General features: G+C 39.3%; 1 protein-coding gene across 5 annotated transcripts in view; it reads right to left on the reverse strand.

The window, feature by feature from the left end:
- LOC132402893 (reticulon-4-like) overlaps positions 1 to 20,293 on the reverse strand; it is a 72,814-nt gene extending 52,521 nt beyond the window's left edge. The window contains exons 1-3 of one of the 5 annotated variants that reach the window (XM_059985955.1): positions 19,707 to 20,238; positions 8,003 to 8,038; positions 2,598 to 2,648 (exon numbers count right to left, since the gene is read on the reverse strand). In XM_059985955.1, coding sequence (XP_059841938.1) covers positions 2,598 to 2,648; positions 8,003 to 8,038; positions 19,707 to 20,034 — 415 coding nt within the window. In that variant the 5' untranslated portion in view covers positions 20,035 to 20,238. Of the gene's footprint in view, positions 1 to 2,597; positions 2,649 to 8,002; positions 8,039 to 19,706 lie in introns of all 5 variants that reach the window. The other 4 variants (XM_059985960.1, XM_059985956.1, XM_059985957.1 and 1 more) reach the window with 4 other exon arrangements.
- Positions 20,294 to 24,806: the final 4,513 nt, after the last annotated feature.

Here is a 24,806-nt window from a genome sequence, read left to right on the forward strand (position 1 = left end):
GTGCTGGGGAGTAGGTACAGAGGAGGTGTCAGGGGCAAGTTTTTTTCACTAGAATGGGCTGCCGGCAACAGTGGTGGAGGCAGATAAGATAGGGTCTTTTAAGAGGCTTTTAGATAGGTACATGGAGCTTAGAAATTACTAGGCTTACCTATAGCCCTCTATTTCACTAAGGTAGGGACATATTCCGCACAACTTTGTGGGCTGAAAGGCCTGTATCGTGCTGTAGGTTTTCTATGTTACTATGAATATTTAATATCAATTCCTCAATTACCAGTTAAAATCCAGGAACCTGCAATAATTTACTAAATAGACCACCACCTTTTGTTTGGTGATGAATGACATTGGAGGATGAAAAGTTTCCAGTAAAGATGGAAGGGCTGCTGTGATAACTAATCTGACAACATCAAGTTCTTATTCCCACCCATTTAAAGAAAATGAACACGGCAAACCATACATTTAATGGGAATACAAATGCCACGTACCCACCAGCCACCAATGAAATAAAACTAAGTTAACAGTTTTGGTGGTTGGAGGATAAATTTGATGTTTTTTGTTTTTTCTTCTTTGAAGAAATCAAATTGAGAGAGGGGCAAAATCAACTAAAAAAAAGATTTCAAGTTCAAAGATTTATGTTCAAAACAGTACCCTGATTCTCACTTCTGAAAATCTACTCAATTGGACACACTCATCAATTTTGTATTTCCTTTCTCCTTGCTTGGCACTGTCACAGGCCTAACCAATATATTTTAAAACAACAGCAACCCATTCAAAACAAGAAACAAAAAATAGATCAGGGCCAAGTAAACAAAAAGAGCACAAAAAGAACACCCATTGGACAAATGTATCAAAGCAAAGATAGCTTCCAATTTAACAAGAGCATATTAAATAATTTAAACAGGTAATCTTAGGTGAGATACTAGAAATATTGTTGGTTAAAGAGGGTACAGCACAGAAAAACTCCTCAGGCTGGGGAGTTCAAAATAGGGAACATGATTGGGAAGAAACTATATTCCAACAAAATTTTTGAAAGCAGAAAGATTACCAAATGATATCACTATGTCATTCAACTTCAACAATCATATAACTTCAGCATAAGAAATCACAACTAGTGCAAGTTAATCATTTGCTTCAATTTACTGCATTATCTACCACACATAGTTAATTCTATTTTTAGCACACTACTTCCTGAGCGCCAGATTTTAGGGTGAAGACAACTACTTTAGGGTGCTGCCATATTTTAGAGTGAAGACAACTATGTCCTGACCAACAGTAAATTAAACTACCAACTTTAGCTTGCAAGTCATTGAACCAAATGCTTTTCTCCTGCCAGTTTCATAGACAATATATTCACTTGCATATATTCATCATTCCTTCAACTAAAATCACACAGAACACAAAGGACAAACCAAGTTATGCTATTTGCATCATAATCTCTAATCTTTCCATACTCATGACAATTGTTACCCTATCATTTTGTCCTTTTCCCTCTTCTACAAATTCAAGGGTAAGCTCAAACCATACATAGAACAGAGTACAGACCTTAAAGCCACAATGTTGTGCTGACTCTTTAAACTATTCTCAGATCAATCTAACACTTCCCTCCCACATAGCTCTCTATTTTTCTTTTAATTTGTCTACCTAAGAATCTATTAAGCCTCCCTAAAATACCACTGCTGCCACCACACCTGGCACTTGCCACTGTAAAAACAATATACCCTACATCCTAATACTTTTCTCCAATCACTTTAAAGTTATGTCCTTGGAAAATGGCACTGACAGTCCACTCCATCTACGATTCCATCTTATACAGCAACTCATCTGAAGAAGCATGCCTACCAGTGTTCCCTCTACATCAGGTAAATCCAAGACAGCAGTCTATTAACTATTTAAATTACCTTACAAATGTGATTTTTTTTTTTGAAACTTTAAGGGAGCAGAATGGATACCAAGGTTGCACCCAAACATAAAAATCATTAAGGTGTGGCAAGTGACTCATGAATATTACAAGTATTACTGGAGCTGAGGAGTGCTGGTTATAACTATATAACTTAGTGATTAAAGGTGGGTAAAAGTCTAAAACAAAAAGGAGTGATAAATATGAAACCCTAATGAAAAAAGGTACTAATTGCAGCCAGGTACAAAATATGACAAATATAACAGGGTCAGTTACAATACATATTACCCCTCTATTCACCATCTGCTGAGAATACTAACATTCTCAATAAGTAATCTCCCTCTAATATCATGTCCAGTCAGCAAAGCAGGACATCCAAGTTGTGGATACCATCAAATCTGTTTTACTTCCAAGTGATTACAGTATAGCAATCAACAAGAAGAAAACGGTTCCATTGGCCTTCGGACATTGGTTTGCACTAATGTTACTAATATCCAGAAACTAATTTAAGAACATTCAAATCTATATGGCTGAACACAAACTTTACTACAGAACGAAAATGCTTCACAATTTCTTTTGTAAGATAATTAGCAGAGAATAAAACCTTTAAAAGGAACTTCTAGTACAAGTCAAAGGGAAAATTTATAAGCATGTGGCTAGAATATGATGCAGTTGAAAACAAAAGAAAGCTGATGGGACTTGCCTGCAGGCTGCATCACATATTCATGCGCAACAGGAGAAAAAAATGGCTTGTCTGAAAAACAAACGACAGTAACTCAGGCAGAGCAAGCAATAAAACCAAGTGATCACAGATAGCCCTAATATAGAAGTCTGGGCTCAAACTACTTGAAAAGTTTAGAACCAATAACTTATTCTTATCCATTAGAGCTGATTTAAAATATTGGCTTTGGTGCATAAAAAGTGCAAGACAAACCTCATGCTCAAAATTGCTGGAAAAGGAGAAATTCCAAATTATTGGCTCCATTTACATCTGTACTTGTATAAAATCATTTTAGAATCTATATGAGTATGATAGCTAAAGTGCATATATAAAAAAATATAGAGGAAAATTTAATGATGCACAATGGAAGCTTACATCAAGATTGACTGTAATCAAGATTACATCAAGATTCTCAGCAAAATCAGAAAATGGTGTAAAGGAAAGTTATAGTTCAAGTAGTTTGGAGATTTTGCATTTCATGACAATGATGTTTCAAAATTATGTTTGCCAATAATTTAATTTCTGCCAAGAATTCAATAACCAGGTAAAAGCAGAATTTTGCATGTGGGATTCAAACTAAGCAGGAATAATATATTGTAAACATCAACCAGATAAAATCCAAATTTTACAGAACTGACAAAAATAATTTGAAGTTTACCATTAGGAAACAAAAAGATGCAATTCAAAACTTATGAAAATCTTTCCTTCAAAATTTCAATTTCAGGACAAAATTAAATTTAAACTTCAGAAATACATTACACCCAATCAACAAGTCCATTCACATAATAAATTAAAACTTTTTAAACATTTATATTAATCAAAATACTGAGCCCCAAGTGCAAACTGAAAGAATGCAATATCTTACATATGGGAAAGATTACAGTTTTCTCTAGAATTTTCACTGATGAGCAATTTTTTTATATAAACAATTTTTTATTGAATTTTCAAATGGTTACAGAAGGAAAAAAAATGATCAACCCTTCTCCCCTCCCCCCTAACATATCCCTGTAGAAAAAGAAAAAAAAGAATGAATGCCTGGATATCAGAATATCCCAGAGCACCTATCTATTTAATCCTATCTTTTGTAAATAAGGGCGCCAAATTTTCAGAAATATTTCATATTTATCTCTTAAATTGTAAGTAATTTTTTCAAATGGAATGCAGCTAAAAGCTATATCTATTTTCATTTTCTTAATGTATGTTAAAATTCTTTTTCTTTTCACCGGTCCATTAAGCCCATTAACATTTAAAACTTTAAAAATTCAGTAAATTAGTCATTATTTTTAACAGGGTTACTCCAGTCTATAGTAATATCTAACTTTTCAACTTTCATAGTACCTTGGGGAATCTTTTTAAAATTCTCCTTGTTTCTATGTGTCTCCCCCCGACCCCGATTGTCCAGGCAAAGATTAAAGAAAAATAGAATATAAAGAAAAAAGATAACAAAATACCCCCCTACTAATGTTGTGAATAAACAAAAAACACAACATTACCCCCCTCCATTGTGTGGGTCATGGCAATCACCATGATTACACACGTGAATCCCGTAGCAATCGATCCAAAGTTCCCCCAGCTCCCCCGTAACATAAAAAAGTATATACAAGAAAAAAATATCACTACTCTCGATTAATATTTCTCAAATTTTTACCTTTCTCCCCCTGTATCATATAATTAAGAATATACTTAAATATTCTTCTGTCCTTAAACATCCATCAACTCCATTCACTGTCCCTGTCTTCATCTTTAATCCGTTTTACTTTTAAATCTTTGGCTGTGGTTAGCGAATATTTGGGAGTTCTGGTGCAAATTCTTCCGCATCCCGATAATCAGTAAAAAGATCTTTTTCCGTCATCCAAAAAAATTATCAGGGTTGCCGGGTGGCGCAATATAAATTTATAACCCTTCTCCCATAAAACTTTTTTCACTGGGTTAAATTCCTTCTTTCTCTTCAAAAGGTCATAACTTATATCAGGATAGAAAAGAACTATTTTCCCGTCTATCATCAATGGCCCGTTTCTCTTTCTGGCACGTTGGGCAGCCGCCTTCAGGATCTTTTCTTTATCTTGATATCTTAAGCATTTTATCAAGATTGATCATGGGTTTTGATCAACTTGAGGTCTTGATCTTAAGGCTCTGTGATTCCTTTCAATTTCAATTAACTGGGTTCCTTCTTCCATTTCCAAAATTTCCAGAATCCATTTTTGAAAAAAATTTATTGGATCCTCTCCCTCTATACCTTCATTAAGTTCAACAATCTTAATATTATTTCGTCTGTGAAAATTTTCAAGTACATCCATTTTTTCCAACAACTGTTTTCTTTCTGATGTCCAGGCAGAAATATTATCTTCCATTTTATTCACTCTATCAATGATGTCTCCCTTTATTTCTTCCAAGTTTTTAATTTTCTTGTGTCCATTTTGTCCTGTCTTTTCATCATTTTATCAAACATAATCTTCATATTTTAATATCTTTTTATTACTTTTAATTCATGCATTATTTGCAAAGATTATTCTAATATCTTTTTTATTACTTTTAATTCATGCATTATTTGCATCAAAGATTTTTTTTATGTCTCCAATATCACCTCCAACCTCTTCCTGTTGCTCTTCTTTGTTTGTCTCTTCATCTTCGTCTGATTTATCCAGAGAATCTGATTCTACCTCAAATTCACTTTCAGTTCCAATCATAGCCGGGATTTGTAGTTTGGGTTGCTCGTGTTTGCGCATGCCCCTTCCTTCATGCATACGCAATTCCTGGTGCTCTTTTTTTTTGGGAAACGGTTGATGTTGCCGCAGTTTCCTGTTCTGTATCGCCTGAGGTAAAATGCACTTGAGCCCGGGGCTCTTTCATGGCTGCCAGCCTTGATTCTATTCCAACTTGTGTTGTCTTCAAAGCAGTAGTTTTCTTCTGCTTCTGTTTAGGAGACATATCTTAAGACAATCCTGAGCAGTTTATAAGTAATTTTTAAAAAGTATTTACTAACTTTTCTTCACTTAAACATTATTTTACTGGATTTTTTCCAGAAGAGCTGGATTTCCACGTCTCAATGCTACGTTATCACGTGATGTCCCCCACTGATGAGCAATTCTATACAATTTATGGCATTAAGCCTAGACTAGAAAGTGAACTTCTAAAACCAGAATATTCCCAATAACTTAGCCACTAGCAAATACAAGCCTTTGTTCAAAATCAATTTCAAAATAAGCTTCTTTGAAAGTGCTTCACAGATTGACACTAATTGTAAGCAACAAACAATCTGTATGCTTCATAATTTCCTGCACTCACTTCAGTGAATGCTCTCTGGACAAATTAGAATGCTCCTGAATCATATTTAGCAGGTTTACCTATTCATACGCACACTCACCTAGTGTGCCACTTATTAGATACACTTGTACACCTGCTCATTAATGCAGATACCTAATCTGCCAATCATGGTGGCAACTCAATGTGTAAAAGAATGCATAAATGGCTAAGGTATAGTTGTTGTTCAAATCAAAAATCAGAATGATTGAAGAAATATGATCCAAGTAATTTTGACTGTGGAATGATTGTTGGTGTCAGAAGGGATTGCTTGAATAACTCAAACTGTTGATCTCTTGGGATTTTCATACACCACAGTAGACATCTAGCATGTCCCCCTTACCCCTTGCCAATTTTTAAATCAATACACCACAGAAAGCATCATCTTATCCAGATGCAGAGCTTCGCATGGCAACTGCTCTGCCTTTTGACCGTAAGAAACTACAGTTATGGAAACCAGCCTCCCCTCCATGGACAAGGCTAATTTTGGCACAGGAACATGCAAATATTGATTGGAAGATGAGCGAGGAAGAGTTCAGAACAGCATGTTCCTGTTAGAATGAAGGGCAAGACTGGCAGGATTAGAAAAGTCTGGTTAAAAAGGGATCTTATGGTTTTGGTCAGGAAAAATAATTGATGATTAAAACTATAAGTCTTTACATTTCATAAGTAGACAATCTGAATTTGATGACGTTTACCAAGAAATTGCAAAGAAATTTAAACAGCACAAATCAAACAATAATTAAATAGCAGAGCCACACCCTTATCCACCAAATTACTCTTCACACTGATTCCAGGCAATTACTAGGAAAAGCAACAAATGAAGACTGGGATTGAGGGACAAAAGATGAACAGTCAGTGGACCACAAATTCATGTATGTCTGCCACCTTTCATTTCACAAATGCCCAGATGCTATGTGTCTTATAGTATTAGCATTTCGTTTCAAACAGGGTTCTCTAATCTCACCCTCTAACAAGAGAATGCTGCCCTGATTTCTTCCTATCTCACTTTTTAAAAAAGCTTATTTGCCTAATAGAGGCAGGATAAAGGCAACTAACCAGAATCAATACGTTAGCTCTTTACATTTTCTTCAGGTGGGCCATCCACTTGCAATCACACAAGCGTCCTCATTATCCAGTTTTATCTATAGATCCATGCATCACAAGATTTGTCCAAAGCACCTTTAAAATGTTCGTTAAAATGTACAAGCCACCACCATATTACAGGCAGGTTAGTTTCATAGAAAACTGCCCAGTGATTTATTTTGTAATGTTAAGTCACATCAATTCAATTTCATGACTGAATTTTATTCCTTATAAACAAACTAGCAATTCGTGAATTCCACAAGGACAAATTTCCGACATTTAATTTGCCTTAAAACAGCGGTTACCTGGCGTATGAACTAAGATACCATACAAAACTTAATTTTGCAAGCCATCCATAGAGATTATTTCTGTTTACAACCTGTGGAAGTGATTTCAAAACTAACAACAGAAGTACAGGTCCTCCCTAGCTTAAATGCCCAACTTCAGGAGACTAGTGTAATAAATTTCCTACTTGCCAAAGGGAAGCAGGCATATTCTGCCATGCAGCCACATTTCAGATTTGTGAACTGTGCTTAAGGGAATGAATGCATTAACAACCATACTCAATACCATTGGTAGAATTGAAAGTACACAAAATGTGAAGATGGTGATTTAATGACAAAGGTTTCTCAGAATATTACCAAAGCAGTAAACTTCAGTGTTTAAACTTCTATCAATGAGCCAAACACAGGACAAACAACACATTACTTCACTAAAATCTCTAAAATATATATAAATGGTAAACAGGGACAGCGTGCAATGTTATGGACTATACCATACAACAGTTTAGGAAATAAAATGAAATGAGCAATTAGACATCAATTTGTTTAAAACTATTCTAGTAACATTTGTCTTTTGCCCACTTACATAAGTGATAAATCAATAATGATAAATTAGGTGTTAAGCACCATGTTAAGGTGCTAAAAACAGTGAAATTATTAATGAAACATTTTTTTTTAAATGACCAAGCCACTAATGGTTGCAAGACACAATCATGTTACCTTTTTGATCTAGTTTCTGCTCCAAGAAAGTGCAACCTGTAAGCAGAGTGGTAATCAGTTTTAAACCATGCCAAAAGCAGAATAATGAAAATAGAGATTTATCCTAAAGTCAACATATCAATTTTCACATCAGTACAGAAATGTAACCCATCATAGAACAAATGAATTAATTCATCCCAGTATTTTTGATGGCCACCCCATCAGCATATTCTTTTATCTCTTGTTTCACTCAACTTTTAATATTAATCTCTGCAATAATAGATCATGCATTTTAACCTCTCCCTTCCTAACCATCTTTTTAACCTCAACCATTGAGGTACAACATCTAGGCCATTCAATTCTAGTGAACTATTGCCCTTCAATCCCACTAAATTTTCATTATAAAAGAATACCAGAACACCATATTCAAATTATGGTCTAACCCCAGTTTTTATGGAATATCAAGCAGCAGTTGATCTAGTCCACTGGACTTGTAAGTAGCTTGACATACAGTGTCGTACCTACCCCCTGTCAGCTATTTACAATGCAGTCCTAAAATCTCTACCCCAGCCCAATTATCAATTTGCTCTATGCCACCATCAGTTTTGAATTATTGACCCTCTTCTGACCAAAATTAAGTTCACCATCTTTCTGCATTTTGTTGTAGTCCTTCACTACCTCCATATTTTAAGATTTACAGTAAATAACCAGGGGATACTGAATGCCACTAAAACCAGCAGTGTCATAGACAGTGAAAATTGTTACCAAGGATTTCCAAGGGATTTTTATCAGCTCGCTACGTGTGTCAAGGAATGGCAAATAGAATTTAATTTGATAGTATTGCATTTTGGGAAGACAAATCAGGTTAACACTTTCATGGGGAATGGTAGAGCTACGGGCTGTGTTGTAATACAGAGACCCAAGAGTACAAGTACATGAATCCCCAAAAATGATGTCACAGGAAGATAGTGTGGTAAAGGGAATTTATAGCACACCGGCCTTCATGAATCAGAGTATTCAGTACAGAAACTGAGATGCAATGTGCATTTGTACAAGATGGTGCCAAGGTTACATTTCAAATATTGTTCTCAGATTAGCACCATGTTAAAGGTAAGCTGCCAGTAAGCTGAAAAGAGTGCAAAACCTACTGTTCAATTCCACTTTCAAGGCCTCTACAATTCACGTTCTCAGTAATATTTATTTGCCTCAATGACCATCAGCCAGTAGCACTTGTATCCACTGTAATGAAGTCCTTTGAGGTTGGTGATGAAACATCAACTCCAACCTGAGCAGCAACTTTTATCTGCTTCAAATTGCCTACTGTCACAACATTTCATTGCCTCTTCACTCAACTCTGAAACATCTGTTCAGTGAAAATGCTTACACCAGGATGCTCTTCATTGATTACAACTCTGCATTCAACATTTTTCCATTAAAACTAATTAATAAGCAGCAAGTCCAAGGTCTCAATACCTCTTTGTGAGCTAGATCCTCAGCTTGAATTGGAAATGTTTCCAACATCTTCTCCACAATCACCATCAGCACAGGTGCACTGCCAGGCTGTGTGCTTAGCTTTCTGCTCTACTCGCTTTATACATATGACTGAGGCCAAGTAAAGCTCCAATGTCATATTTAAGTTTGCTCATGACAAGTTAATGGAATCAAAGATGGTAACAAGTCAGCATTTAGGAGGGAAACTGAAATTTTGCTACATGGTGCCACAACATAACCTCTCTCACAGAGAATGTCAGCAATATCAAGAGCTGATCATTGACGGGTTCCTCAAGGTTGTCATAGCTGGTTGGGTGGAAATAGTGGGGATAAGCTCCCACTACCTATTAATTGCTCCCAATGGTGTACACCTCAAATAGCTTCGGACAACCAAGAGTAGTTCCCCAGCCTTCACACGTGGTTTAGCCACTACAACCAGCAGGACCAGCAAAGGTGGGTTACTGGCACTGTAAAACCAGTTACTCCTAGCAGATAGGGCCCAGTTCATCTAGATGGAAAACACTGATCTCAAACCTCCTATACCCACCCATGGGGAAGGCTTCAGGAATAAACCCCCAGAAAAATTCCAGAGCTGAAGTTCCTAAAGTAGTCCAATGTTGACTGGCAATTCCTGCGATGCTGCTGGTACCAAACTATCAGTATCCCACCTTTCCTTTGGATTCCTCAGCTGCAAAAGAGAGGGAGCCTGCTGCATGGACAACAGCTTGTTCTCCATAACTGTACTACCCTGATTTGCGTACTGGCATCTATATAAACTAACAGACTGATAGGTCACAATATCCATGGTCAACCCCAACTAACGGAAGGGCCTCTCTCAGATTATTGACTAAAGGAGGAAAATGGAGGTCCATTAGCCAGTCCTCATCAGGGGATCAGTGGTGGAGAAGGTCAGTAGCATTAAAGTCCTCAGCATTATCATTTTGGAGGACCTGTCTGGGGTCAAGTACGCAAGTGCCTTTACAAAGTACAGCAGCGCCTCTACTTATTTTGTTAGGTCTTGAAGATTTGGCATGTCATCTAAAACTTTTGACAAACTTTCATAGACCAATGAAATGAATTAAAAATGAATGAAAAAGCCTACTAAAATGGTAGATACAGTTTAGTCTATCACAGGCAAATCCCTCCCACTTAATATGCACATTTACATGGAGCACTGCTGCAAGAAAGCAGTGTATCATCAAAAAGCCCCACCATCCTGGCCATGTTCTCTTTTCACAGCCGATATCAGGAATGGCATACAAGAGCCTTGGGTCCCACATGACCAGGTTCGGGAACAGTTATTACCCTTCAACCATCAGGTTCCTGAACCAGAGTGGATAATTTCACTCACCCCAACAGTGAGCCGACTCCACAACTTATGAACTCACTTTCAAGGACTACAACTCACTATTTTTCCTTTTTATATTTGCATAATTTGTCATCTTCCACACCAGTTGTTTGTTTATCTTTGTGAGCAATTTTTCATTGATTCTATTGTTTCTGTTCTGTAAAAACCCACAGGAAAACGAATCTCAAGGCAATATGGAAACATATGTACTTTGATAAATTCAATTTGACTTTTGACTTCAAAAAAATGGAGGGGATCAGCAAGCTAGGACATTTCTAACATTGATTTAGTGTCACATGTACCAAGGTACAGTGAAAAACTTGTATTAAAATGAACTGCAAGAACATCATGCAAGACAGTGCATTGAGGGAGGACAAGGCTGCAGTTACAGAGGAAGTGCAGTCCAGGCAGACAATAAGATGAAAAGATGTAATGGGATAGATTGAGGTTAAAAATCCATCGTATCATATTAGGGAACTGTTGAATAGTCTTCTAACAACAGGATAGACACTGTCCTTGAGCCTGGTTCTGCGTACCTAGTGCTGTGTCTCATATCTTCTGCCCGATTGGAGAGAGGAAAAGAGAATGTCTGGGATCAGTAGAATCTGATTATGCTGGCTGCTTTATTGAGGCAGCAAGAATCAGATAGAGGGGAGGCTAGTTTCCATGATCTGCTGAGCTGTGTCCACAACTCCCTCCAGTTTCTTGCAGTTGTCAGCCAAGCAGGTGCCATATCAAGCCATGATGCCTCCAGATCAGGTGCTTTTTACAATGTAGCAATAGAAAACAGTGAGAACCAAAAGGTGACTTCTTTAGCCTGAGAAAGCAGAGGCAATGATATGCTTTCTTAGTTGTGCTGTCAAAAACCAGACAGGCTAATGGTGATGTTCACTCCCAGGAACTTGAAGCTCTCAACTTTCTTGACCTCTAAATCATTGCTATAAATAGGCGCATACGCACCACACCCCTTCCTGAAAGGAATGATAGGCTTGTACTTTGCTGATATTGAGGGATAGACATTGTTGCTAAGACATCACTGCACTTGGCTCTCTTACTCCTTCCCGTGCACCAATTCATTAGTTTAGATTCATTCATTTGGTAGGGTCATCATTGTAAGTTCATTAAAATGTAGAAGGGATGATCTTATAAAGGTGAACAAAATCGTGAGGTGCAGTTACAAGAAAGTTTGTGAACCCTGTGCAATTACATGGTTTTCTACATCAACTCAAAATATAGTCTGATCTTCAGCCAAGTCACAATAATAGACAAATACAATCTGTCTAAACTAATAACACACAAACAATTGTACTTTTCATGTCTTTATTGAACATTGTTTAATCATTCACAATCCAGTCCAGAAAAAGTAAGAACCCTTGTATTTAATTGGTAGAACCTCCTTTAGCAGCAATACCCTCCTCCAAATATTTCCTGTAGCTGATCAGGCACCCACAACAGCAAGGAGGAATTTTAGACCATTCCTCCATACAAAACTGTTTCAATTTCTGCCAAAAAGTCCAACTTTTGTCTCATCTGTCCACGGGACATTGTCCCAGAAGCATTGTGAAATATCCAGGTGGTCTTTTGCAAACCTGAAATGTGCAGCAATTTTTTTTTGGAGAACAGTGGTTTCCTCCATGCTATCCTTCCATGAATACCATTCTTAGGTCAGTGTCTTTCTTATGGTGGACACATGAACTGAGACTTCAGCAAGTTCAACAGGTTCCTGTAGTCTTTTGGTGTTACCCTTGGGTTGTTTTTCACCTTCAGCATTGCAAGTCATGCTCTTGGTGTGATCTTTGCAGATCACCCACTCCTAGGAAGAGTAGCAATAATACTGAATTTCCTCAATTTGTAAACAATTTCTCTTACTGTGGAAAGATGAACACTCAGGTCTTTAGAAGTGCTTTTGTAGCCTTTTCTAGTTTCATGCATCTCCACAACCCTCCTAAGGTCCTCTGAAAGTTGTTATGATCGAGGCATGGTGCATATAAACACATCTTTCTGGAGAAGAGCAGGCTCCTTTAGCAACTCAACTGTCTTTTTATAGGTCAGGGTGACTCTACAACCCACACCTCCAATCTCATCAATTGAACACCTGACTACAAATAACTTTTGCGGAAAGAAGGCATTACTGAGATACACATTTTTTGAACTTCGACGGTTTGAATGCTGTACTCAGTATTGAAGTACAATTGTTTGTGTGTTATCCGTTTAGGAATATTGTGTTTGTCTATTATTGTTACTTAGATGAAGATCAGACCACATGAATAACTAATGCAGAAAACCAGGTAATTGCAAACTTACTTGTAACTGTTCATGGCTAAGATCAAGGCAGTCTTTTCTCCCCCCAAGGCTTGGGACTCAAGAACTAGCAAGCAGAGATTTAAGGTTAGAGGAGAGAGATTTAATAGGAATCTAAAGAACAACCTTTTCTACTGAGAGGATGGTCCATATGGAATGAGTTGCCACAGAAATACATTTTGGACAGGGTAGAAAATTTAGGGGAACATAGGACAAACACTGGCAAATGGCACTAATTTAAATGGACATCCTGGTTGGCATGAACCAGTTGGGCCACAGAGCATTTACAACTCATGTCTGCACTCTATGACTGAGTGTACACAGAAAATAGACAGTGACCCGTTTCATGGTTTCAATGCCTATTCAGAAATCAGATGGCAGAGGGGAAGAAGCTATTCCTGAATCGTTGAGTGTGTGCCTTCAGACTACTGTACCTCATCCTTGATGGCAGCAATGAGAACAAGGTATGACCTGGGGGACAAGGGTCCAATGATAGATGCTGCCTTTTTGAGGCATCGCTGCTTGAAGATGTCCTGGATACTAGAGGCTAGAGCCCATGATGGAGTTATAGACAATAGGTGCAGAAGTAGACCATTCGGCCCCTCGAGTCTGCACCGCCATTCTGAGATCATGGCTGATCATTCACTATCAATACCCAGTCCCTGCCTTGTCCCCATATCCCTTGATTCCCCTATCCATCAGATATCTATCTAGCTCCTTCTTGAAAGCATCCAGAGAATTGGCCTCCACCGTCTTCCGAGGCAGTGCATTCCACACCTCCACAACTCTCTGGGAGAAGAAGTTCTTCCTCAACTCTGTTTTAAATAACTGACCTCTTATTCTCAATCCATGCCCTCTGGTACTGGACTCTCCCAACATCTGGAACATATTTCCTGCCTCAATCCTATCAAATCCTTTAATTATCTTAAACGTTTCAATCAGATCCCCTCTCAATCTCCTCAATTCCAGTGTGTACAAGCCCAATCTCTCCAATCTCTCTGCGTAAGACAGCCCTGCCATCCCAGGAATCAACCTAGTGAATCTACGCTGCACTTCCTCAATTGCCAGAATGTCCTTCCTTAAACCAGGAGACCAAAACTGTACACAATATTCCAGGTGTGGTCTCACCAGGGCCCTGTACAAATGCAAAAGGACGTCCTTGCTCTTGTACTCAATTCCCCTTGTAATAAAGGCCAACATTCCATTTGCCCTCTTCACTGCCTGTTGCACTTGCTCATTCACCTTCTTTGACTGATGAACTAGGACTCCTAGGTCTCTGCATTTCTCCCTTACCTAACTCTACACCGTTCAGACAATACTCTGCCCTCTTGTTCCTGCTTCCAAAGTGGATAACTTCACATTTATTCACATTGAATGACATCTGCCAAGTATCTGCCCACTCACCCAGCCTATCCAAGTCTCCCTGTATTCTCCTAACATCCCCTTCGCATGTCACACTGCCACCCAGTTTAGTATCGTCAGCAAACTTGCTGATATAGTTTTCAATGCCCTCATCTAAATCATTGACATAAATCGTAAAGAGCTGTGGTCCCAATACAGAGCCCTGTGGTACCCCACTAGTCACCTCCAGCCAGTCCGAGAAACACCCATTCACTGCTACCCTTTGCTTTCTATCTGCCAACCAGTTTTCTATCCATGTTGAAACCCTGCCCCCAATGCCATGAGCTCTGATTTTACTCACCAATCTCCTATGTGGCACCTTATCGAATGCCTTCTGAAAATCTAGGTACACTACATCCACTGGCTTACCCTCGTCTAACATCCTTGTTACACCCTCAAAAAACCAACAGATTAGTCAAGCATGATTTGCCCTTGGTAAATCCATGCTGGCTCGGCCTAATCCTATTACTGCCATCAAGATATGCCACTATTTCGTCCTTAATAATGGACTCAAGCATCTTCCCCACGACTGACGTGAGGCTAACAGGGCGATAGTTCTCCGTTTTCTCCTTCCCTCCCTTCTTGAAAAGTGGGATAACATTAGCCACTCTCCAATCTTCAGGAACTGATCCTGAATCTAAGGAACATTGGAAAATGATTACCAATGCATCCGCAATTTCCTGAGCCACCTCTTTTAGAACCCTCGGATGCAGACCATCTGGACCCGGGGATTTATTAGCCTTCAGTCCTATCAGTCTACTCATCACAGTTTCTTTCCTAATGTCAATCTGTTTCAATTCCTCTGATATCTTATGACCCTGGCCCATCCATACATCTGGGAGATTACAACTCTGCAGCTCATTTCTTTCTTGTGCAGCAGCCCACCCGTATCCAATGATTATGCAGCTAGTTACAATGCATTCCACAGTTGACCTTTAGAAATTTGCAAGTGTCTTTGGTGACATACCAAATCTCTCCAAACTCCTAATACAATATAACCACCGTCATGCCATCTTTGTAGCTGCATCGATATGTTGGACCCAGCATAGATCCTCAAGATATTGATGCCCAAGAACTTGAAATTGCTCACTATTCTGAACCCTCTACGAGGGCTGACGTGTGATCCGATGTCTTACCCTTTCTCAAGTCCACTACCAGTTCTTTGGCCTTACTGATACCAAGTGCAAGATTGTTGCTGCAACATCATTCAGCTAGCTGGTGTATTTCATTCCTGTACACCCTCTTGCCACTATCTGAAACTCTGTCAACAATTATATTGTCAGCAAATTTACATTACGGCATTTGAGCTATGCCTAGCCACATGATTATGACTGTAGAGCAAGTAGAGCAATGGGCTAAGCACACATCCCTGAGGTGTGCCAGAGTTGATCTTCAGCAAGGTGGAGATGTATTTCCTACCATCACTGATTGTGGTCTTCCAGATAGAAAGTCAACTATCCAGTTGCTAAGGGAGGTACAAAGGCCCAGGCTCTGGAACTTTTCGATCAGAACTGTAGGAACAATTGTGTTAAATGCTGAGCTGTTGTCAATAAACAGAAACCTGTCATGAGGTATTTGTATTATCTAGGTGATCAAAGGCCATGTGGAGCCAATGAGATTGCATCCACCATATACCTATTGTGGCAATAGGAAAATTGCAGTGGTGCAGATTCACAAATGAGGAGCCAGAATACCAGACAGTGATACCCCATAGGACTTGTCTGAATTTCAGTCACCCAATTTGTGGACAAACAAATGGGTATTTTTTTTTAAGCCAGTGGTCATGAATCTGTGGAATTCCCTGCCACAGACTGCTGTGGAGGTCAAATAATTCTGTATATTTAAAGCAGAGGCTGATAGGTTCTGGATTAGTAAGGGTATTAAAGGTTATGGGAGAAGGCAGGAGAATGGGGTCAACTGGGATAATAAATCCATGATGGAATAGTGAAGCAGACTCAATGGACCAAATCGCCTAATTCTTCTCCTATTGGCTTATGGTCTGACCCCACACATAAGAACAATTGTTTGGGAGATCAGTAGGATGAATTTATCAGCTGCTGCAGGTGGAATTAGTGTACCTCCATCAGCTTTCTCTTCCCTCCACCCCAACCTAAGCTCCAAAAACTGGGGAGCTTGGTGGAGCCAAGCAGAACTGGAAGCTTTTCTCATTCAGAGAGTGAGACCATCTCTGGCCACTCTTCCTGTTTCTACTTGCCTTCCCATCACAGCTGTTTCTGTGATCTCCTCCCAAACACTGTTCATTTCTGACTTATAAACAATTCCTAGGAATGAAATCCTGGAATGCAAATGTAAATACAACTTCTGTAAACAAAGTGATAATGTAGAGTTTATTACAAGATGACATTATTTGCCTTCTAATATTATAAAACATCGAGTTTCACAGGAACAGTATTAAAAAAATTATCAAATCTGCCTAGTCCCATCAACCCACCCCACCCATGTACTGTACCTATTCAAATTTCTTTTATATCGTGAAATGAAATCTGCATCCACCACTTCTGCTGACAGCTCGCTGCACACACAACCCTGAGTCAAGCAGCTCCTCTCATGTTCCCCTTAAACACTTAACCAATGATCTGTAGTTCTAACCTCACCCAACCTCAGTGGAAAAAGCCTACTTGCAATTCTTTATCTATACCCTTCATAATTTTGTACACCTCTGATCAAATCTCTCTATTTTCCTGTGCTCTAGGGAATAAAGCTCAACTTATTTAACCTTTCCCTACAACTCAGTTCCTCAAGTCCTAGCAATATCCTTGTAAATTTTCTCTACACTTTCAATCTTAACAACATCTTTCCTATAGGAACATGACCAGAACTGCACACAATACTCCAAATCAGATCTCACCAATGTTCTGTAACAAGCATAACATCCCAACTTCTGTAGCAACTTTGATTCATGTGGCAAAAGCTTTCTGTAACAGTCTTATCTCCCTGTAACACAGAGGGGCAAATTGGTTTTGTGGATTTCAGACCTTCAGGTCTTGACTGCTGAATGCTCGGTTATCAGCAAGATGTCATCAAATTCAGGGCTGAACATGGAGCTTAGAATGCAAACACTTGAGATCAGTACATTACAAAAGGCATTGTATCAATGGCAATACCCAACCATCAACTGGCAAGCAGGTGAGGAATTCTCAGGAATTCTATCAGCAAAACAGATCTGCCCATTTAAGATTACAAACAATAGCTTTGAAAAAGATGTCAAGATTGCACCCAAATATCTCAACCAAAGTCCAAATGCCCAATACTAACATCAGTGAGAACAGCTCTAAAATTTGTTCAATCTAATGTCACACAAAAACTTTTTTCATCTAACTTCCCACACCAGTCTTATTGTTTTTTTCAATCTGTGGGGCTAGCAATTTATAAAATGTAAACACTTAAAATCTTCATCTTTGAAGTGGTCAGAAACAATCATTCCATATTGTGTTCTCAAAGCAGGATCAACCAATTGCTTAAAGATCCCAAAATGAAACATTTGACACAATCTAATGAAAAGTACTTGAAAATTTAGTTTTTTGATAGATTTCCCAATCAGGTTGCCAGATGCTTTTTAATAAAGAACACAAAAACTCAAGAACAAAGTTCTGCACAGACTTGTGGCAGTTTTGCAGTTCCCCTTGCAATAAGCCACAAGCATTCAGCCCATTGAGTCTGCCCTGCCATTTGATCATGGCTTATTTATTTTGTCTCAACCCTACTCTCCTGCTTTCTCCCGTCAGCTTTGACACCCTAATTATGAGCCTCAGCTTCCGTTTTAAATATACCTAATGACGGCCTCCACAGAAGCTTGTGGTAATGAATTCCACAGATTCACTACCCTCTCACTAAAGAAATTCCTCATCTCTGTTCTAAAGAGATGTTCTATTTATTCTGAGACTCCATGTATCTGAAAAAGATGACATTGATGTGATGCCTACTCAAGTTTCATAGAAACTTCTTAGACAAATTAACTCTTAGTTTAGACAGGAAAATTTATTCATCATTTTCATCCGGCATTGGGGGGGGGAAGCCGCACTACGTTTTGTGATCAGCTGGAGTCGCTGCTTCCAGGCAGTCTTTGAAAGAGTCAAATTGACCAGGAGGTGAAAAAACGCTGTTTTCATTTCAGATTTTCAGCATGCGCAGTACCTTTCTTTTGTGGGTTGAGGCAACGTTTGCCAAATAAAGCAGAGCCAGTCAAACGTAACTGCAGTGATCGAACAATTCGGGATGAAGAGTCAATAAACGACTTCTGTGGTATGTTTTACTAACTGGGAAAAACATTTAGGAACCACGAATTTTAAACTAAAACTGCTCCTGATCAATGTGACTGCAAACAAAGATTTCTGACATTTTGAAGGATGAACCTTCAATTGAGGATCTGGACCGAAGTCCCACCCTTCACGGCTAATAGCAGACATATTAGCTTCTGTCTATAAATGGTCAGGATACTGTCAATCATCTGGCGAGACGAGACACGTGCAGACAATCTCTTTCGTTCATCATTGGAGACTATTGTAAATCTGCATCGTCCGAACAAGACTCTCGTTTCCTCATTTCATGTTACACGACTTATAAACACGAAACGAGAGTCACACAAACCTGTACAAAATGTTAAACAGTCCTCAACAACTACGATGACTTGCACTGTATTTGTCTAACATAACTAACCATACTTCAATTTCCCAGCATTTACACATTTGTTCCCCTCCTTAGTATTTATCCGGTTCCCTTTTGGAAATTTACGCTACTTCCGTCATCTACCCAAGGCCATTTTTATTTTGTCAAGTTTGCAACTTCATAAATTCAAAATCCAATAATTATTTATCAAAATGGTCGACAGAGGATATGTTCCATCCAATAGAGCTATGGAGGACAGTCTCTCAGTAATTGCAAGAGTGAAAAATATTTTTCAGATAAATTAATTAGAAAAATATAGGGTTAGTTTAAGTGGTTTTAAGATAAAACTTAAGCTCGGTCCTATTAAGAAGTAGAACACATGCGAGGCCGAATGGCCTTCAGCTATCTTAATTGCTAAAGATTTTTTTTAAATGCAGAATGTAAAATTTCAGATTTACTAAAATTTGTCCTTCCTCGCAGCTTTTAAACAGCTCTTGCTGTACACCCTCCATCCCACCCCACCCTGCCTACCTGGCCGTTGCCATTCATAAGACTCACCCATTGACTCTGGGCGCTTCCTTGCCAGCTCGGTGGCTGCACCAGTCTCTGAGGTGGAGTCCGGCTCGGGCCGACTTCTGGCGGGTAAAAGTGGAGGCGAGTCATCTTGCCATTCATCGCTGCATTCTGCAGGCTCGGAAGTCCGAGGCTCTGGGACCGGCTGAGCTGCAAGGACAACGGGAGGGACCACGGGCGCGTCGCCAGCCCCGGGCTTGGGAGGTTGCAAATCGTCGGGGGCCTTCTCCACACCTTCATTTCGAGTGTCTTCTAAAATGTCGTCTTGACGCACGGAGGACGAGACAGAGGAAGACTGAAATTCCTCCGACATGGTTCCGACTCGATTCCTTTTTTTGCTGAAAACTTCAGTGTTGACCTCCTCCAGCGGGTGAGCTCGAAGGTTGGGAAGAGCGCGACCGGACTGAGGCAGGTGTTACTCAGCAGAAGCGCGGCCCTCTGCTCGCTCGCGCGCGCTGATTCATAGGCACCAGGCTGCTTCTCTGCCACCGAAAATCTCAGCCAAGTCGCTGACTGACATCTGATAAGACCAATAAAACACAAGCGAGCCGCAGCGAAGCCCGTTGTCACTGGCTGAATCTTGACCAATGAAATCTAAGCAGTTATTGTTAAGAACTTATTACAGTAGTTGGTTGGTTGGGTTGGACAACCGTTGATCTCTTAATGTAATACTGCGCCATAAATGGAGAGGATTATTTTTCACTGCTTGAAGGTGCCAAAAATCAAATCATGTGAATCTCCGTATATTACTCAGACGGGCAAACAGTAGAGAGGGAATTCTGATAATAATAATAAGTTCCTCCAGCATGTTGATTCAAATAATGTTTATTACAAATATCTGAAAGTATATAGAGAAATGTGCATGTTTCTTAATTACGTACTTTATAGCACATTTATACTACATTTAAAATCCCTGCGTGTCTCTGCCACGGCCAGCATTTACTCTATATTTCATATTGACATTGAGAAGGTGAGCCAACCTTTTGAACTGTCACAATTGGATGGTACTCCAAACATGCCACTGGATAGGAATTAGCAAGATTTAGAATTAGCACTCAGTGGTGAGTAAGGAAGAATTATATATGCATGCCAGAATGGTTTATAGCTTGGAAATGAAGGTGGTGTTCCCATGTGCCCATTCCCCTTCGCCTTGCTGGTGGTCGGAATCATGATTTTAGGAGTTATTTTCAGATTAGCCTAGACTTGTAAAGATAGTACATTTTCTACATAGTGCTCACTATAGCCATTGTGTGCCCGAACAGAAGATGAATGTTTAAGGTGATGGACGGAGTACCAAAGAGCTATGCTTTTCCGAATGGCATCCGGGGGCTAGAGAATGGTTAAAGATCCACTCATTCAGGTGAGCTGCGACTATTCAATCACTCCACTTTGTAGATGAAGTTGAAGCAGAAACATTAAGGCTCCAAGAATAAATGGGGAAATTATAGGCCAGTGAACCTGGCATCAGTCATGATAAATTATTCCAAGGGAATAATTATTCTAAGGGACTTGATACAAACTGTACCGATCTGGATAGACAGGGCCTGATGAAGGATAGTCAACATTGCTATCTGTGTGGTAGATCAACTAATCAGTTTTTTCAGGAGGTTGCCAATAAGGTTGTTGAAGGAAAGGCGATGGACATTACCTGCATGGTTTTTAGCAAGGCCTTTGACAAGAAGACTGGTCCAGATGGTTAAGTTGCTTGGCATCCATGGGTAATTAGTCAGTTGGATTCAATATTGGCTTAGTGGGAGAAGACAGAGAATAATAGTACGGGGTTGCCTCTCTGAATGGAGGTCTGTGACTAGTGGTATGCGACAGGGATCAGTACTGGATCCATTTTTGGTTGTTATCTATATTAATGATTTAGCTGATAATGTGGTAAACAGAATCAGCAAATTTGCGGATAATGAAAAGGCTGGGGGCATAGTGGACAGCAAGGAAGTCTAACGATGCTTGCAGCGTGATCTGGACCAGGTGGAAAAATGGACTGAAAAATGACAAATTTAATGCAGACAAGTGTGAGGTGTTGCACTTTAGAAGGCAAGCCAGGTTAAGACTTACACAGTGAATGTTAGGGCTCTGAGTTGTGTGGTAGAACAAAGGGACCTGGGAATACAGATTCATAATACCTTGGATGTGGCACCACAGATTGATAGGGTCATAAAGAGAACTTTCAGCACACTGGCCTTCATAAATCAGGGCACTGAGTACAGGAGTTGGGATGTTATTTTGAAATTACATATGATGTTGTAGATTTAACACAGTTAAGGAACGACAAAGATATATCATAGATTGTGTTAAAATTGTGATCTGATTTGACAAAAAATGAATGGAAAGAACTCTCTAAAGTCTGTGTTAGAACTGTGAGAAGCATTCAAGAAGAGAATATACTGGATTCAGACCAAATATGCTGTGTAGTAAGACTGAGTTAGATAAAATTAATTTTTTGAGATAGTAATAGAAGGATCCATAGTGCATATCCATAGTTTATATTAAATTAAATGTACTTTGGCTCCTCCAAATGCAGGAAAATTGGATGACAGGCATCTTTGTCAGCACGGACAAGTCATGTTCAAGGGCTGATTTAAATTAAATTACAGAAACAGGCCCCTGAGTGCAACTCGTCTGTGCCAACTAAGATCCCTATCATCCAATTTTCCTGCATTTGGCCCACAACTGGGAACAAACAGTGTACTGCAGCCACTCAGACAAAGCTGAATAAACATTTTTTCTTTCATTCTTTATTAGGATTTGACATTGCCAGCAAGGGCACCATTTATTGACCTTCCCTTATCAACCTCTCATCTGTGTGGCTTGCTTGGCCATTTTATGGAGCCATCATGAGTCAACAAAATTCTTCGTGTTTCATTGTGTTTGGCAACACAATGAACTTCTTGGCATTTTTGTGCAAGAAGTAAAATATCAGCATTTGAATTGCTTCAATCTATTTATCCATTATAAATCATTAAATATTGATATACCTCAAATATTTCCACAATCACGCTGTATGTTCTTTTAAAAATAACATTATCTATGTAATTGTTTAAAGTTATTGTAAATATTGGCACAATTACAAAATAACAGTACCTGAAGTGAGCTGATGTAGATATTTGCAATCCAAGTTCTTTAATTAAATTCTGCCTTGTTGCAGGGAAATAATCCATTTTATTTTTCAAGCCTTGGCTTTTTGGAGGAATACAGTTTTCTTTGAGCTCGAATACACAAAGTGGATGTCCTCATTTTTAATCTGTGGAAGTATATCAACGTTAAATTATGCATAAAGAAACGAATGTAAACTCCAATCTCAGAAATGTACTCTAATTCTTATCAAATGAACAACAGTTCATGAAATTCTATCCATTAAGCAGAATTGGCTCCTAGGATAATCTAACATGATCTGATGTTCAGCCATGGCAATCTACATGTACAGGCATATCTAGAATGCATACCCACTTCAGATTCTCTGTCATAATCCCATGTGAGAATTTATGTTGACACCTTTCAACACATGAAGTCATTCTTCAGACTATCAACTTGCTTCGATAGAATGATACATCTTGCAATGCACTCAGACACATAATCAATGATGAAACCTGGGGTCACCGGGTGTTTCTAGTCTTTCAACATAAGACATCCTCACCTGAGTGACCCAGCTGGGGTTGATCAGGCCCAAATTTGAGCATGAGTACATTCTGCCATGGATCACTCCTTCTGATCAACAGACATCTCGAGGCTTGCTCTGCTGCCTCTATGGTGTTCCTGATGGCTTTCCTCTTCTGGGCTACAGAGATACCCATCCGGCTGTAGAGGATTGATCAGCAAACCTTCTGCAGCCCACCCCTATGGGCATACAGTATGCCCGCCACCCCTTGCTGCAGCACTCCTCCACCAAGTCTTGGTACGCTGCCTTTTTCCTTTCATAGGCCTCCTCCATCCAGTCTTCCCAGGGAAAATTCTGCTCCAACATGACCACCTGTCTAGATGACACTGAATGCAGCACTTTGTCTGGTCTAAGCATGGCCAAGGAGAACTATTCAGGGAATCTGGGCTGTCTCCCTCGATCAACTCTCAATTGCCAGTCCTTTGCTGTTCCTAGGAGGTCGGTATGCGCCTTGGATTGAGTTTGAGCCTTCTCCCCTTCCTTGATCAAAGCAATTGCTTGCTTTGCTGGGCATTGGTGCTTGGCCTGGGCGAACACTGTACACAAGATGTCAGCCAATGGTCACGGTGCTAATGATAATGTCCCTCCCCCAGGGCTTTTGAGCAACCCCTGTGTATGTGCTCTAATGTCCCCTTCTCTCAGCACAGAAAACATGCCGGTGTTTCAGACTTGCTCCGGTAGTAGAGGCTTGTTGGGCTTAGCAAGATGTAATAGACCACTGGATCAGGAATTTGATGCAGTGGGGTTCAGCTCGCTAAATTTCCCCCCAGGAGATGTGGGCCCCGTTACCTGGCCCCATCTTGTCCACACGCCTTGTTGCCGCATGCCAGCAATCTTGCTGTCACTTAGCTCCTCCACAGTAGCTCCCCCTCATTAATCTCAAATTCATTAGAATGTTTATGGAATAATTAAAGCTATCATAATGCGTGTGAAAATTCTAATTATAATTGGATTCATTTGAAATCTTTCAATTAATTTCAGTTCACACTGAATTATAAATAATTTTGGTGATAATTTTTCTTAACTACACTAACAATGTACGAATGAGACAGAAAATGAGAGATTTTGCTTTATCTTTCATGAAAGTGGTTTTCAGATATACAGATAATTTTTTTTTAACAATTTTCACTGTTTTGTCAAAGGTGGTCAGATTTAGGTTAGCCCACCTCACGGAATATAGACTTGACTCTTTTTTTCTCCTGTATTGAGATCCCTTACTGCCTGGTACTGATGCAATTGAGGAGGAAATCTTTACTCAGAATCAATAGGACTATTCATTGGATCTTTATTAAGCACTTTTCTGTGCAGCATCAATAAAGAATTATTCAATTCCATGAATAAACAAAAATAGGCGAGTACCAAAGTCACCTAACTTCATGTGTTCTAGTTCTGTGTTCAGGCCAACTTTTTAAAACATA

This window comes from Hypanus sabinus, chromosome 12, assembly GCF_030144855.1.
Source record: "Hypanus sabinus isolate sHypSab1 chromosome 12, sHypSab1.hap1, whole genome shotgun sequence".
NCBI classification, from domain to species: domain Eukaryota; kingdom Metazoa; phylum Chordata; class Chondrichthyes; order Myliobatiformes; family Dasyatidae; genus Hypanus; species Hypanus sabinus.